Below are 15084 nucleotides of genomic sequence, written 5' to 3' on the forward strand. Positions count from 1 at the left end.
CCGGCGGCTCGTACGTCCTCCTGTTTGTCACAAACACGGGCGTCGCCGAGCGGTCCACCGTCCACTCGCTGGCGGCGCACTTCGACGCCGAGTTGCGGGGCGGCGAGCGGCGCGGCTGGTCCGTCGCCCTCCTCGACTACAGCGCCGAGTCGACCCGGCCGGGCAAGCCGCCGCTGCTGGCGGCGCTGCTGCCTCGCGTGCGCCACTCGGTCGCTTGCGTCTTGCGCAAGGGCTGCAAGCTGGCCACCTTTGGCGGCACGGCGGCGCCGAGGCCGATCGACGACTGGCTCGCCTCGCTGCGCATGGGAGAGGTGAGTTGGGCGGAGCTCGACTTGGCGGCGGGGAGCGGGGAGGCAAGTCGGGCGTGAGGCATCGACGGCGGGGGTGGCCGTGGCGCCGCCCGCGCCGCCCGCGCCAGAGGATTTGGCCGGGCTTATTCTGGCACGTGGTGTGCGTGTGCTGCTGTGCGCAAAACCCCCGCCGCGGGCGCCGCCCACCCTCATCGTTATTCCTCTCCGCAGAGTCTCGCTCAGTGGTTGTGCCAAGATATTAATGATGTATATCTCCGCTCTCGGCGCTCGTGGCGGAACTCCGCGGGAATCCCGCGGTGTTGGGCTCTCCGGGCTTTTTGAGACCCTTTTTTTTTTGTGATTCATGCGTGTGTGTTTTGCGCCCCTGCGCCTCTTTAGCTTTAGGTGGATCTCCGACACACACTTTTAGAGCCGTACGCAGAGTGAGGAGCCGGGCGGACAGCTGCTGGATTGCGCGCCATCTCGTGCTCACGTGTGCCGGTTGAGATACCAGATGTCGAGGTTGAGAGCGGCCGCAACCGCGACCCACGCAACCCCCGGGGCGACAAGCGCTCCCGCCAAGAGCGAGGTGCGTCCGATGAGGACTGCAGAAGCGATTAGTGCGGCCCAGAAGGTGTATATAACCAGGAGGCCGGTGAGCTTGCGTTGCTTGAGGAAGAATTGCACGTTCCAGATGTCGCCGAGGGAGAGGTGCAGCAAAAACATGACGACTGGCGCAGCGGAGAAAGTGCGGTGCCCCAGCGCACGCCACGTGATCCCGGCGGCCGCCGTCTGAGCCAGCTTGATCGGGATCCACATCACCGGAAAGAGCCAGGCCGGAGGGTTCCAGTTTGGCTTTACCAGCTTATCATACCACTCGGGCGAGAGGGTCTGCGTATTCGACTGCATGTAGCCCTGCAGTCGCGACGAGCCCTGCACGACCACAACCCACGCAAGCTGCCCAATCCAAAACTTGGACCGCTCGCCACTTGCCCGTGAAACCACCTCGGCAGCGGCGCGCAGGAACGCGAGGAGGAGGATCGTCTCCATCGCGGCCGACTTGCTCACCTCGAGGAGCTTGGCCGCAGGCGCCGGCTCCACGTGCTTTGCTGCCACCAAGTCGACGCGCGGAGAGGCGACCGCCGCGAGGGCGGGACGGACAGTGGCGGCGTCGACGGCACTGGCGAGTGCAGCGAGGATCAGCAGTCGCTTCATGTATCGAGCGCGTGTCGGAGAGTGTATGATCGACTAGAGTGAGGCCCTTGACGGGCCCCGCCCCCAATGGGGCGGGGTTGAATGGGCTAGCACTGGCGTGGCGTTGACATGAGCACAAAGTTGCTAATGTGCGTAGACAAACACAGAGTAGGGTTGAAATCGTCCACGTGATGGCTATGACTTTGGACCTTTGCGAGAGGTGGCGAGCGGAGCAAGCGCGGTGTAGGCGCGCCCACGCGGCGCAGCGGCTCTCCCGCGACCATAGCCCCTCCCGCAGCCGCAGCCGTAGCCGCAGCCCCAACTCTTGCTGCTCTTCTAGTGTCGGGTAGTGACCAGGGGGTGAGGGGACGGATTGAAGATCCCTCACACCAAGATCGTGCAGGGCGGGGACACATGTCCCTAAATCCCATCTCGTCTCAGAGTTTGACCGTTTTTATTTATTTATTTATTCCACGTAAGGCTTAGGGAGTGCTTGGGGTGGCCTCAGGCATCCCCAAGGGAGTCGCAGCGGTGCCCCATAAGCAGCTTAGCGATTGTCGAACCTCGAAGCGCGTTCGTTTGAAGAAAAAGGCACACGGTACTATCGGGCCACCGGAGAGTCACCGGTAAACTTCGACACTTTGAGGGGTGAGAGCGTGCATTATTGTGGCATATCATGTCACATAAGGTCGAGCTTGACCGCAGAAGCATCAAGAAGCGGATACTCCAGCTCGACTGTGCCGGCAAACTGCCTCCTCACGCCGGCCGGCTGCCAGCAGCCGTCGCGGCCCGTGGCGTGCTCCAGAGAGGGAGAGAGGTCGAGTCCGCATGGCTCAGGCCGGCCAGAAGGTGTGTGGCGACGGCACCGTGGCAGGAGTGCGGAGAAGAGCTCGCCGAACGCGAGCAGCGGAAGGCCGAAGTGTGCCAGCGCGAGAGCCTCGCGAACGGGTGCAGAAGGAGCTCGCCGTGACACGATGCCGGGCGGTGGTGGTGCTCTGGCGGCTGTGCACAGTGGGAAAGGTCAGGCTGCAACAGCGTAGCACGATGGTAGTGCCCCGCTGCAGCCTGGCCTGACATGCACAGGGCGAACAGAGACCTTGCTATCGCCTGGCGCTCGTCTGGGCAAACTTTGACCGCCGCCCGGCTCGCCACGAGCACGCAGCGACAAAATGATGACCGTGTCGAAGTTGAGGCTGGTCGAGAGGAAGAGGCTGCCGTGCGAGCCGGCATGTGGCTGGCTCGGCGTGGACAGCCGGCGGCGACTTTTTGCCGAAGAGCGTGCCTGCCGAAGAGCGAGTCTGACTCAAAGTGCACGGAGTGGGCGCCGCCGACCGTCGGGAAGAGTCCGATGGGTGCCAGGAGGATCCATAGAGCGATGAAGGCGCAAATTGCGCCGCCGAAAGCGGCGGTAGAGGCCAGGACGTGCGCGTGGGCCGGTCGGGCCACGACCCGGGGCGAGCGATCGAGGGCCGCGGGGCTCGCCCCGCCGGCCGAGCGGTGCGAACGGCCGGTCGCCCGCTTCGGGTTGGACCCGCCGGGCGGTCCGGCGGCGGATTGCATGGCCGGGCGGGCCTCCGGGAGGCAGGCGGGGCCGCGACAGCGGCAGGGCAGAAAATCCCATTCGGAGAGCGTGTGGTCCGACCCCTCTGCTACTTTCAATGATAGGGAAACGGAAAAAATCGAGAAGTGCGCTGTGAAAGTTATCAACTCTCTGTGAATCTCATCCGAAGGGCCTCCAGGGCTCGCGCACCTTTGCCGTTCATCCCGAAAAGAATTCTCGACCCGCACTCACGCAGTGGTCGCCACCCACGCGCGCCCGAGCTGTGCGCAGCCCTCCGTGGCGCTGCGGACGACGTGCTCTGCCGAGGCCGGAGTGTGCTCGCACTGGAAGAGCGCAGAGGCCATGAGCAGGCGCAGAGGCATGTCCTCGACCGCCCTCCAGGCGCGGTCGCCTGCAGCCGCAGCAGCCGCCGCGTCCAGTCGACGCTCGTACTGGTGCAGGTGCCTCAGCGTGCCCGCGACGGTGTCGTGGATGACGCCGCCGGCCCGCGCCTCGAGCCCGGCGCTCGCCCTCGGGAGGGCATCCTCGAGGCCGCGTTTGCGCTCGATGATGTGCTCGAGAGCACGCACGGAGCGGAGGAGGCTCTCCGCGCGGCGCGCAGCGCGCGACATACACACATGTATAATGTTGTGTCCGGTGGCAGCGAGCGAGAGTCGATCAGCCTGCCCCGAAGTCGTCGCCGCTCTCAAGGCTTACAAGACTGGTGGGAAGGAGCGGCACCGTCTCATCTTTGGCCTTCGAGGGCGAGCAGCTTGTGGCCGCGTCGCAGATCCTGATCACCCAGGACTACAACCCCATGGAAGATATCTGCCTCGACGCCCGACGGGCGTTACCGACATGGACGGCGGCGAGGCCACCCTGATCCTGCAGAGCGATCTTGACAAGCGCACGCCCAACGACAAGGGCCAGAAGGAGCTCGACGAAACGGAGCAGCTGGCGTCTGCATACTTTTCCGACTTGCTCCTCGCGCTCTACGAGCGACGATCGACGTCGACACCGGCTGCCACTGCCCGGCGAGCCACCGCCTCATTGAGACTCGCTACGGGCATTGCATCACGCGGGCGCTCGTGCAGCGCAAGAAGGGTGCGCTGCGCGTCACGCGCCGCGTGCCCAAGCGTCTCGCCTGGATTTTGAGCGAGTGCCCGGCGGAGCTTTTCCCGCTGATCGCGGGCTCGCTGAACAGACGGGCGCGTAAGTTCCCCATCGGGAGGACGACCCCGGCTAGTCGCCGACCACACCCACAAAGAACCCTGCACAAAGATCGCAAGGGCGGGGACCTGTTCCTTTTTACCCATCTCACAGTAGAGGTGTCCGTTTTTATTTATTTATTTATGGATCGGCAGGTGCAACTTTCCCCCCCTGTTTCAAGAAGAGCGGGACCCAATAATAAGTTCCTTCCTTGAATGTTGTCAAGGCTCTGCCCAATGCGGTGTCCTTTCCGACGCACTCTGCAAGGCCTTCAGCAGTTGCAAGCAGCAGAGCAATTAGCAGTGCTACCACGACAAGCGCGCCAGTTACTATCGTCGCAATGAGCCAGGGGAATCGACCGAAGATATCCTGCGGCGGCGGGAACGGCGGCGGCGGTGGCGGCGGTGGCGGCCGCGGCGGCGGCGACGGCGGCGACGGCGGCGGAGGGGGCGGCGGCGGCGGCGACGGCGGCGGTGGCGGCGGAGGGGGCGGCGGCGGCGGCGACGGCGGAGGGGGCGGCGGCGATGGTGAACAGCAGTACGAGGTGGAGTACGCATCTGGCGCGCCGCTGGAGTCGCAGTTGCATATGTCGCTCAGGCACACCGATGGGTTGGAGCCGCAATACGTGCCGGGGAGTTCCTTGGCGGTGCAATCGAGAGCGTAAGTCGAAGAACCCACGTAGTATCCGCCGGAGCACTCCTCGCAGTAGCCATACGTGTTGCACTCGGTGCACAGACCCGAGATGAAAAAGTTGCAGCAGCGATTCCCGCGGCAGATGCCGTTCTGACATTCCCAGTTCGAGCTGCACCGCTCCCCATCATTTAGCAAGCAGATGCCCGAGACGCAATCCTCTTCGTAACCGCAGTCCCAGTTGTTGACACAAGACTGCCCGGGCGGCGACGGCGGCGGCGGCGGCGACGGCGGCGGCGACGGCGGCGACGGTGGTGCTGGCGGCGGCGATGGTGAACAGCAGTACGAGGTGGAGTACGCATCTGGCGCGCCGCTGGAGTCACAGTTGCATATGTCGCTCAGGCACACCGATGGGTTGGAGCCGCAATACGTGCCGGGGAGTTCCTTGGCGGTGCAATCGAGTTCGTAATTTCCATCCGGGTAGTATGCGCCGGAGCACACCCCGCAGTAGCCATACGTGTTGCACTCGGTGCACAGACCCGAGATGCCCAACTTGCAGCAGCGATTCCCGCGACAGTTGCCGGCATAACAGGCCGAGTCCGTGCTGCACCACTCACCGCGTTCTAGCTTGCAGGTGCCCGAGACGCAATCCTCGTTCGAATTGCAATCACTCGAGTAGACGCAGGACTGCCCGACGGTCGCGAGGAGCGCGATGGCAAACGAGTGCCACATCTGGCTCGACCTGCACTCGAGCGCGTTGGCAGCATGAACTTTTCCCAGCGTCCTCGCGTCGCCGTTACCTCCTGTATCGGAGTTTTGCGCTATTGAAGAGGTGTGAACGTGAACAGAGTCATACCAGCACCGTGGCTCGTTACGGCACGCATGGGGGGCCTCCCGGACGTATGACCCTAGCCCAATAAGTCCCACAGAGCACATTTCGATTTTTGACAGAATTAAATGCACTGCCCCCGCACGGTACTAACTATCGTAGTTTTGTGCCGGGTGCCCTTCACGGCACCACACCGCCGCAAGACAGCCCGAGATTAGCCTAGCAGCGAGTGGGCATCGCCTGCCGGTCGGCTGGGCACGAGCCAAGCACTTGGGCGGCCGTCAACCGAGTCCGAGCGGCGCCTGAGGTGGGTGCCACGGCGTCTGCACGAAGGCGTGGCAGGGTGAGGATCCAGGAGTGGTGAACGCCTCCCCGTCGGGCGCGCGGCGCGCCGGATGGTCCGCCGAGGCCGCAGCCGCGCCGGCGGCGGCGATGGGGGCGGCGGGGCCGACCCGGCCGGCGTTTGTCGGCTCCACCTACAGAAGAGCAGTCTCTGTGGGTCGACGATACTAACTCGGTAGTAACGCGGAGCGGTGCTGTGCGGCGCCGAGTTGTGCGCGAGGCGACCTCCTGAGGCTACCTGAGCTGGCAATGGATGCCACCAGGACGCACGGCTAGCAGGAGCCAGTCAGGCATGCCCTGCTGTGGAGCAGAGCTGGCTGGCGCACCGGCGATACTAACTCAGCGCGCCGCGAGAGGCGAATCTGGGCGACTTTGGAGGCGCAGTTCTCGAGCTTGCCGTCGACGATTGATGTCGGGTAAATTGTCACTGCCGTCCGGGAAGGTCTTCTCTCAGCAGGCCGAGCGCCGTGGCATCGCGCTGCTCGCAGCGCTGCGCGGCGCCGAGAACCCCCAAAACTCGCGAGACCTCGATACTAACAAAGACTACGGTATATGGGGTACCGGGCAAATGGCGTTTTCGGGGCGGTACTGAATGCGGTACCTCGAGGCGGTACCTTGTCTTGTTTAGGGGGTGAGACAGTGGCAGCGGCAGCGGCGCGTGCCACTGTCTTTGTCCGGAGTGAATACTCCAACGCGCTCGTCGGTGACGGTGTCCTCCAACCTGCGCCGAGCTCGGCGAACCTCGACAGCGCCTTCGGTGGCATGCAACTCTTTGCGCCTGAAGCCTGGAGAGCAGCTCCTCTGCTGAGGACGGAATTTTCATTTTCAGGTCCACCTTCTGTTTGTGGATTTTTTGAAGGGTTTTTTCTTCTGGCGGTACCCTCCCAAGATACACCGACATACATGGCACGAAAGGCCCCCTCCAAATGGTGCCGGTGTTCTGGCTGTGAGTGACAGTCTCGCTCGCTCGCTCGGCTGGCTGTCACGACACCTCGCGCACTAGCTAGTGTTGCCTCGAGCCCCGCCCACACACATCGGCCTCCATTCTGGCAGGCACGACCTGGACGATCCAGATATGTGCGGGCCGACAGGATGGTTTCTACCTTCGCGGCGAATAGACCGTCGAAGACTCGAGGCTTCGCTTCACCTTCATTCAGCATCGAGGCACGGTTTCATGAGGGTGAGTCAATTGAGAGCGCCGTGAGGACCTGCTGGGCCGCACGATCAGCCAGCAGCGGCGCCTCACTCCTCTCGCATCTGGCCGCTTCGTCACCGCCGACCTGTACGAGGTCCCAGTCACGGCCGGCCGGAGCGTGGGCGTGGATCTCCAACAAGGCGGTCTTTGGCGCCAAGTTGGCGAGGTTCCACCTCGACTTGCCGGCGGGAGCCGATTAAAAAGAATCTTCTTAAATAAAAGAAGAAAGAAAGAATTTCAACAGAGAATCAAGGGCAGGCTGTAAAAGAAAGAAGAAATCAGACCAGCCAAGGGAGGGATGGGAGGACGGCACACCGCCACCACACAGGGCTGTGTGTTAAGCTGAATTAAATTCCGAAGCGAGCTTTGTTGTTTGGTTCTTCAAATTCTTTTCCGGTGGACGGACGATTATTCGCGCGCGTACATGGGTTGCTCAAGTTCCAAAGCGCCCGAACCAGAGGCGGTTGGGTTCGACTTCACCGCTGCAGACCCGCCTGCCTTCCCGGTCTTCACGAGAGGTGCGTCTCGCTCGCAACTGTCGCCTCGTGCCTCCCCGTTCATTCGCTCTCACTCCCTCGTGGCGAATTTTCAGATCAATTTCATGACGATCAAACTCTGAATGACTTGAACGAGAAGTCACTCGCAAAAGCCCAGGAGACAGCGGCAAAGAGCAGAGAGATTATGGCCAGGGCAACAGGTAGCTGACTTCGAGGAGGAGCTCCGGGCTGCAATGACGAGACCTCCAATCACCGAAACAACAGCCCTGCCTCACACCTTTCCCTTTGTACATGCATGCCGCTTGACTCGCTTTGGCACGCCCCGTTTGCTTTAAGCCCATGCCCCATGTCCGTGCGCCCCTGCCTCTTTCTCTTTCTCCCTGAAGTACTTCTCGAGAGTCTCGGGCGTGGCCGGCGCCGCCGCCGCGCGCTGGAGTCGACGGTCGGACTCGGGAGGCGAGACTGTGTCGGAGACGTGCGAGGTACGAGAGAGTAGCGAGACCTGGGAAAGGGAGTCTCTTGGAACATCAGCTATCACTGCTGTACATTGGCATCATTCCTCTCAAACTCAACTTCTCGTGTTGACTGTTGTTCTCTACTCTAGAGAGCACAGTTGTTTTAATCTATATACAAAATCCCAATTCTCATCTCTGCGATCTGGCTTTTCCGCCGGCGGTTCCGGAATACGCTTCCGCGAACCGAGGCTGCCCCCCAGCAGGCGTTTGACCAAATTCAATGTGACTCTTGTTTGTCTTGTACGGTGGAAAAAGGGCGAATCCGACACTGCGCTCTGCGCAGCAAGCGCAGGCGGGAAACGCCGCCTCCCTTCACCCCCGCGAAAGGGGCCCAACCCCCTCCGCCGCCCGCTCCCGCCGCTCGCGCTCTCGCTACGTCACTCGGGCTCGTTGCATTCCGCATCCGACTCGGGGCACGGTCTGAATGCCCCCCCGGCCCGCGTGCTCCGAGGCCCGAACGCGACAGAGGTGAAGCAGGACGCCGAAGTCGTATACGACCGGCAGCAGGCCGGTGTATGACCTTCCAGGGGGCGGCTACGTGCCAAAGACGGCGATGGCGGCGCCCATGGCCGCGACCCCGACAGCCAGGGCGGCGAGCGGGCCATAGAGGCCCAGCCCGACAGGGACGGACCCGAAGAGCAAGGCGGTCGCGGCGGCGAGCAGCGCGTAGGGCGTGATTGTCGCAACGTGGGCCTGCAAGTCGCACCTCGTCGCGAGGACCTGCTCGCAGCGGAGGCGGCCGTGGAGAGACCGAGGAGCGGGGCAGGCGCCACCTCGGCGGCGGGCGCCGTCAGGATGGTCGTGTCCGAGATGGGGGAGCAGATGTTGCCGAAGGTTGCGCCGCCAAGGCAAGAGCCGATGCAGTGGAGGAGGTACTCGCGGGAGCCGCCGCCGAGAGCCTGCGCGAGAGGCCCCACTAACGGCAGCACGATGCCTGTCGGGGAGAGAAAAAGACGTGGCGCGGGCCGGAAGAGCGGCAGGGCGGTGCCCGTCGTCCGGCTATATCTCGGCTATATCTCGGCCGCATCTCGGCTGCAACTCGGCTGCATCTCGGCTGGATCTCGGCTGGATCTCGGCTGCATCTCGGCTGGATCTCGGCTGCATCTCGCCCATCGTCCCGAAGGAGGAGCCGGACGCAAACGAGATGGCGTGCGAGAGCAGCGCGACGATGGGAGGCAGCGACCAGCGCGGCAGCCCCTCGCGCAGCGAGCGGGCGAGGAATGTGGCGGTGCCGACGTCGGCGATGACGGCGCCGAGGGCCCACGCGAGCAGGAGGACAAGCATCGGCTCGAGGACCTCCTTGAGCCCCTCCGCCCACGCGGCCATCGCCTCGTCGAGCGCGAGCGCGCCTTGCGCGAGCACAAGCCCGAGGGCAGACAGCCAGCCGGCGGCGGAGGCCCAGATGAGGGCGGTGATCGAGTCGCTGTGGGACAGGATCGAGACGAGCGAGAGAGGGGGGCGGGACGCGTCGGGCAGCGACCGCACCTTCGCCGCGCCGTCGGCTAGCATCCCTCCGAAGGTTGCGAGGACGATCGTCCCAAAGGGAAGGAGGGCGTTGACCGCGCGGAGAGGCGTCCCCGCCTTGGGGTCGAGCGGGCCGGGCCCTCCCTCCGCGACCGCCCCCTCCCCCTGCCCCTCCGCCCGCCCCCCCCCCTGCCCCTGCGCCCGCCTCTCTGCCGTGCGGCGGGGCGAGGAGCGAGGCTGGCGCGGCTTGAACTCTTGCCGGCCGAGCGGGCCGAGGTCCTTCTGCAGGAGGATGGAGAGGGGGAGGGCGGCGAGGGCGAGGAGCGGGAAGAAGCGGTACCGCACCGACGACACCGCGGCGAGGAAGGGGTCGTCCACCTAATCTCGGGTCATCTCGGGTCATCTCGGGTCATCTCGAGCTGCACCGCGGAGGAATGGCTCGTCCACCGCCCCGATCTGCTTGAGGAGGGCGCCGACGTACCCGATCTGGAGCCCCGCCTAGGCGAAGCTCCGGGGAAGGCTCAGAGAAGCTTCCTAGGAAGCGGCCGCCGTGCCCGGCCTGCAGCTCGCCAACGAGGACACCATATCTCGGCTGTCTCTCTCGGCTGTCTCTCGGCTGTCTCTCGGCTGTCTCTCGGCTGTCTCTCGGCTGTCTCTCGGCTGTCTCTCGGCTGTCTCTCGGCTGTCTCTCGGCTCTCTCTCGGCTGTCTCTCGGCTCTCTCTCGGCTCTCTCTCGGCTGTCTCTCGGCTCTCTCTCGGCTGTCTCTCGGCTCTCTCTCGGCTGTCTCTCGGCTCTCTCTCGGCTGTCTCTCGGCTGTCTCTCGGCTCTCTCTCGGCTCTCTCTCGGCTGTCTCTCGGCTGTCTCTCGGCTGTCTCTCGGCTGTCTCTCGGCTGTCTCTCGGCTGTCTCTCGGCTGTCTCTCGGCTGCCTCTCGGCTCTCTCTCGGCTGTCTCTCGGCTGTCTCTCTCTCTCGGCTGTCTCTCGGCTGTCTCTCGGTTGTCTCTCGCCCAAGAGGAGACGGGCGAGACGCTTGCGAGGACGACGCCCATGGTGTGGACGAGCAGCGCGAGCCGCTCGGAAGGGACGCCCAGCGCCGCGATCGCCTCGCGCATCGACGTGCCCACGATGAGCACCGAGGAGTAGTCGTCGAAGAAGATGAGCGAGCAGAGAGCGCCGCACGCGCCGAGCCCGCTGCGCGCTGACGTCATGAAGCGGCGCAGCAGCGCGGCGAGGGCGAGGCCGCCGCCCGCCTTCTGGACGAGGCCGATGGTGCCGCCCAGGAGCAACGTGAAGAGCACCACGCCCGCGTGCTCGCGCTCCGCCAGCGCGTCCACAAAGTACGAATCAAACGTGCGCGCCGCGGCGAGCAGTCCGTTACCGCGATGGACGAGGAGCGCGCCGCTCCACACGCCGAGGAGGAGGGCGAGAATTACCTGCCGCAACGCCACCGACGCGGAGAGCGCAACCACCGGAGGAATCAGCGAGAGCCAGCCGAGGTTTGGCGCTGCGGCAGCATCGCCACCTCGCAGCCGCCACAGAGGGACAGAGGCCGGAGCTGCAAGTGTGCCGTCGCGGGTCAGCGCAGGTGCCACTGCTCGAAGCAGCGGCGGGCGAAGCGCGGCCTCGCCCGCGGCGGCCGAGAAGCAGAGGGTGGCGGCGCAAAGCCAGTGTATCGGCCTCATGAAAAAACCGGGCGGCAAAAACCTGCGACGGAAAAGAATTCTGAATTCTCGCGATTTTAGGAGAGGAGTAAACCGCACGCAAGAATGCGGAGGCGGTGTGTGTGTGCATATGTGTGTGTGTGTGTGTGTGTGTGTGTGTGTGTGTGTGTGTGTGTGTGTGTGTGTGTGTGTGTGTGTGTGTGTGTGTGTGTGTGTCGCCCCGCAACGTCAGGCCGATTTGGGCGGTCCTCGTTGTCCTCATCACAACATTGCACATCATGGCTCCGCCGTTCGGCCTGTTCGACTTTAGCCTCGACCGCTCGCCGATCGTCATGGCCTACGGCTGCATGCGGCGCCAGGATCGCGCGTTCCACAACACGACGCATGCCTGTGGCGGCTCTAGCGGCGAGGATCCAGTGTGGCGGCTTGGGACGGCTCTGCACGACGCGCTGCACATCGTCCTGCTGTGCTGCGTGATAGTCGGCTTCGGTGCGTGCATGCCTCGACGGCGCTCGTGGCTCAGCGCCGTCGGCAATGACTCCCTGTGGTGCTACCTCTTGCACATTCCGCTCACGCCGTTGGTGCAGTCCGCCACGGTCGTCGTGCTGCTCGACCTCGTCGATCCGGAGCCCACCTCGCCTCTGCGCGGCCTCGCGTTCCTCGCGCTCGTGGTCTATCTCCAGTTCCTCCTCTCACGCCGTCCCGATATTGCCAGCGTGTCGCGATTCTTTCAGCCAATCTTCCAGCTCTGGAGCTGGACGAGAGGGATCCGCGCAGCATCGCGGCGTCCAAGTTGGCAGCAGATTGGAGCGGCGATCGCCGCCCTTCTCTGTACGTCTCTTGCCGCCGCCAGTTGCATCTTTGCCATTGCGACCCGCACAGCGCCGGTAGCGCCGACGATCCCCGGTCCGCCTGCCTTGCGAATCGTGCAGCAGCAGCCTGGCGGCCTAGTCCCCGGCGCAGCGGTACCGCTAGCGTCAGCGCCCGAACCGGAGGCGCCAAAGACCTTACTTGATCTGGTCACATCACCCGCACCGCCTCCGCGAGGGCCACGGCTGAGGCACTCGCATCCGCTTCCGAAGCCGAGGGACGCGCGCGCTGACTTTGCTACTGACAAGCTCGTCAGTAGAGGCACCAGCAGCGACCACGAGAGAGATGCAAAGCCGCCGCGCCAAAGCTCCCAATCCACGAACAGGTCGAGCAGTTTTCGATGATGATTCGGCGCCCCTTCTCTGGTCGGATCGCGTTCAGACATTGCTGCACACACACGCGCGCACACACACGCAACTTGGGCAAGCCGATAAAGCCGCCCAGGGTGTGTGTGTGTGCGCGTGCGCGGGCCGCTATGTGCGCGCCTGTGGCGCGGGGGGGGGGGGGGGGGCTCCGGCCTCCGGCCTCTGCAATTTCACTGCGATCCCCGTCCCTTCCTCTTCCCTCTTTCTTGTAAAACTTGTGATTGAGCTCGCTTCTTTTACATCGATGTCTCGCACAAACGTGAAACGATGTCGCGAGCTACGCGGAGGTCAGTACGGCTCTAGAGAAGAGACTCTCTCACGGCGTTCACGGGTTGTGTCCTCTGCTTGGTGCGAACGTTGCACCAACCTTCTTATCCACGCCGTGATTACTCGCCGAATAGTGCGCGAGTGAGGGCGTCGGCGCGCGCGACGTAGCCCTCGGGCGGCTGTAGCCCGATGGAGGCGCACGCTTGATCGAGGATGACTGGGATCGGCGCCTAAGCACAATCCGATGGGCGAGGTGAGGCGGGGGGGGACATCGGCGGAAGGGGTGGTTGAGAGGCACGCCTCTTGCAAGCCGAGGGCGTTGCGTATCCGTCGCGCCTTGGCAACCAGTCCGCCGCTGCTGCCTTCTCCCTCAGTGCCTCCACCGCTGCCACCTCCTCTGCCACTGCCGCTGCCTCTACCGCCCCCACCACCGCCACCGCTACTGCCACTACCGCCGCGGCCCCCTCCAGACGTCCCGGGAGTGCCGTTGCTCCCATCTCTCTTCGCGTTCCCGCCCTCACGCTTCGGCGTGACGAACCCGCTCGAGACTGGCGTGGGCGTGCCGCCATCGCAGCTGCTGCCGTCGGGCGAGGCGGCAGCACGGCGGTGCGTCGGCGGCGGCTCCGCGTCGAAACACTTGGTGGGGCTGGCGCCCGGTGTGCGGGCACCCGGCGGTGGCACCGGCGCGCGCGCCCTCTCGCCGTCCGCCGGGCCGGCGCCTCGCGCCGCGGCGGCCCACCCGTTGGCTGCCTCGCCCTGAGGCGGCCAGGCGTTGACCGGCTCGACGGGCCACCGGGCGGGGCCGAGCCCTCCACTCGGGCCGGCGAGGCTGCGGTTGATGCCCCCTTCCGCCGAGCTCCACCCGGGGCCGTAGGCGGAGGCGCCGCCCTGAGGCACGCCCGTCTCCTCGGCACGGCACTCCTCCTCCAGCTCGAGCCTGCAGGCGCGCGGCAGGCACCACGCAGTGAGCCCTGGTCGCCTCGCAAGCCTCGGGGGGGAGGGAAAGGGGAGAGAGGGGGGGGGGGGGGGGGACGCCTCGCTCCCTCGAGAAGCCCGAACAGCTCCTCTTCGTCCCGATCCGCTGCGGCACGCTCAGCCTCGCGCTCGGCGGCTGCAGCCGCAGCAGCGGCCGCAGCTGCGGCCGCCTCCTCCGCCTGCTTGACGCGCCGCGCCTCCGCCTCCGCCTCGGCCCTCTCCCGCTCGACCGCCTGCGCGCGCGCCGCCGCCTGCCGCGCCTCCTCCGCCGCCTCCCTCCTCGCGCGCCGCTCCGCCTCTTGCCGCTCGTCCTCCCTCTGGATCCGCGCCTGCTCGTCACGCGCGGCCGCCTCCTCCGCCTGCCGCGCCCGCTCGGCGGCGCGCGACGCCTCGGCCTCGTCCGCAGCCTCGTCCTCCTCCTCCCCCTGCCCCTCCTCGCCTCGCCCCTCCTCGCGCGCGCGCGACGCCTGCGCCGCCGCCTCCTGCGCCGCCGCCTCTAGAGCCGCCTCGCGCCGCGCCTTCTCCTCGGCGCGCTTGCGCTCCTCCTCCTTGCGCGCGGCCTCGAGCTCCTTCTGCTGCCGCGACGCCGCCTCCGCCGCGGCGGTCTCCTCGGGTGTCTCCACCACCCCCTCCACCTCCACCTCCTCCTCCGTCGTCTCGCCGCTCTCGCCTGCGTTCGGGGGCGGGGCGAGGCGGTGTGGGAGCCGTGGGGAGGGGGAGGGAGGGGAGGGGGTGGAGGGGGAGGGAGGGGGGGAGGGGGGGGGGGGGCTCGTTCGCCACCCGTTGACCACGCGCGCACGTGCGGCTGGAAAGGGGGGAGCGGGGGGGGGGGGGGGGGGGGGCCAAAAAAGGCCCCGGCCCCGGGGGCTTTCCCCCCGGGTTGGGGCCCCCCCCCGGGGGGGGTTTTGCTTCCCCCTCCCCCCCCACGCCGAGGGGGTTTTTTTTTTTTTTTTAAAAAAACCCAGGCCCCCCCCTTTTTTTTGGGGCGGGCCCCCCCCCCCCGGGGGGGAAAAACCCTTCCCCCCCAGGGGCCGGGAGGGGGGCCTTTTGAAGGGGAACGCCCCCGTTCCCGTTCCCGTTCCCGCAAAAAAAGGATTTTGGTTTTGCCAGGGCCCCCAAAGGAGGGGGGGGGGGGGGGGGAACCCCGGGGGGTTCCCCCCAAAGGGGGGGGGGGGTTTTTTCCCCCCCCCCCCCCCCTTTTTTTTTTGCCTTTTTGGGCCCCTTGGGCCTTGGGGTTCCGG

General features: G+C 65.6%; 7 protein-coding genes across 7 annotated transcripts in view; 1 reads left to right on the plus strand and 6 right to left on the minus strand.

Moving 5' to 3' along the window:
* Window positions 1–779: 779 nt before the first annotated feature.
* On the minus strand, window positions 780–1505 carry EMIHUDRAFT_109281 (hypothetical protein; the record flags this gene model as incomplete). The annotated part of the gene is made up of 1 exon (XM_005790968.1): window positions 780–1505. The coding sequence occupies one exon, from the start codon at window positions 1503–1505 to the stop codon at window positions 780–782; it is 726 nt and encodes a 241-aa protein (XP_005791025.1).
* Window positions 1506–1950: 445 nt separating this feature from the next.
* EMIHUDRAFT_224379 (hypothetical protein) lies at window positions 1951–3656 on the minus strand (the record flags this gene model as incomplete). The annotated part of the gene is made up of 6 exons (XM_005790969.1): window positions 1951–1987; window positions 2168–2236; window positions 2351–2421; window positions 2495–2554; window positions 2748–3056; window positions 3291–3656. The coding sequence occupies 6 exons, from the start codon at window positions 3654–3656 to the stop codon at window positions 1951–1953; spliced, it is 912 nt and encodes a 303-aa protein (XP_005791026.1).
* Window positions 3657–4374: 718 nt separating this feature from the next.
* On the minus strand, window positions 4375–5595 carry EMIHUDRAFT_224381 (hypothetical protein; the record flags this gene model as incomplete). Its single annotated transcript, XM_005790970.1, has 3 exons — window positions 4375–4562; window positions 4767–5082; window positions 5272–5595. 3 exons carry the CDS (start codon window positions 5593–5595, stop codon window positions 4375–4377), a joined length of 828 nt encoding a protein of 275 aa, XP_005791027.1.
* A 198-nt stretch (window positions 5596–5793) lies between these two features.
* On the minus strand, window positions 5794–6798 carry EMIHUDRAFT_454619 (hypothetical protein; the record flags this gene model as incomplete). The annotated part of the gene is made up of 4 exons (XM_005790971.1): window positions 5794–5994; window positions 6145–6168; window positions 6361–6461; window positions 6756–6798. The coding sequence occupies 4 exons, from the start codon at window positions 6796–6798 to the stop codon at window positions 5974–5976; spliced, it is 189 nt and encodes a 62-aa protein (XP_005791028.1). The 3' UTR covers window positions 5794–5973.
* A 1655-nt stretch (window positions 6799–8453) lies between these two features.
* On the minus strand, window positions 8454–11387 carry EMIHUDRAFT_466815 (hypothetical protein; the record flags this gene model as incomplete). The annotated part of the gene is made up of 6 exons (XM_005790972.1): window positions 8454–8469; window positions 8548–8961; window positions 9015–9140; window positions 9409–10083; window positions 10153–10203; window positions 10725–11387. The coding sequence occupies 5 exons, from the start codon at window positions 11385–11387 to the stop codon at window positions 8776–8778; spliced, it is 1701 nt and encodes a 566-aa protein (XP_005791029.1). The 3' UTR covers window positions 8454–8469; window positions 8548–8775.
* A 257-nt stretch (window positions 11388–11644) lies between these two features.
* Window positions 11645–12425, plus strand: EMIHUDRAFT_224385 (hypothetical protein; the record flags this gene model as incomplete). Its single annotated transcript, XM_005790973.1, has 2 exons — window positions 11645–12331; window positions 12414–12425. 2 exons carry the CDS (start codon window positions 11645–11647, stop codon window positions 12423–12425), a joined length of 699 nt encoding a protein of 232 aa, XP_005791030.1.
* A 562-nt stretch (window positions 12426–12987) lies between these two features.
* Window positions 12988–15084, minus strand: part of EMIHUDRAFT_109284 (hypothetical protein) — a gene marked incomplete at both ends in the record, with an annotated part of 5229 nt that continues 3132 nt past the window's right edge. The window contains 4 exons of the mRNA XM_005790974.1: window positions 12988–13098; window positions 13550–13856; window positions 13928–14513; window positions 14624–14648. Coding sequence (XP_005791031.1) covers window positions 12988–13098; window positions 13550–13856; window positions 13928–14513; window positions 14624–14648 — 1029 coding nt within the window. The remainder of the gene's footprint in view (window positions 13099–13549; window positions 13857–13927; window positions 14514–14623; window positions 14649–15084) is intronic.

Source organism: Emiliania huxleyi (assembly GCF_000372725.1).
Source record: "Emiliania huxleyi CCMP1516 chromosome Unknown EMIHUscaffold_117, whole genome shotgun sequence".
Lineage (NCBI taxonomy): Eukaryota > Haptophyta > Isochrysidales > Noelaerhabdaceae > Emiliania > Emiliania huxleyi.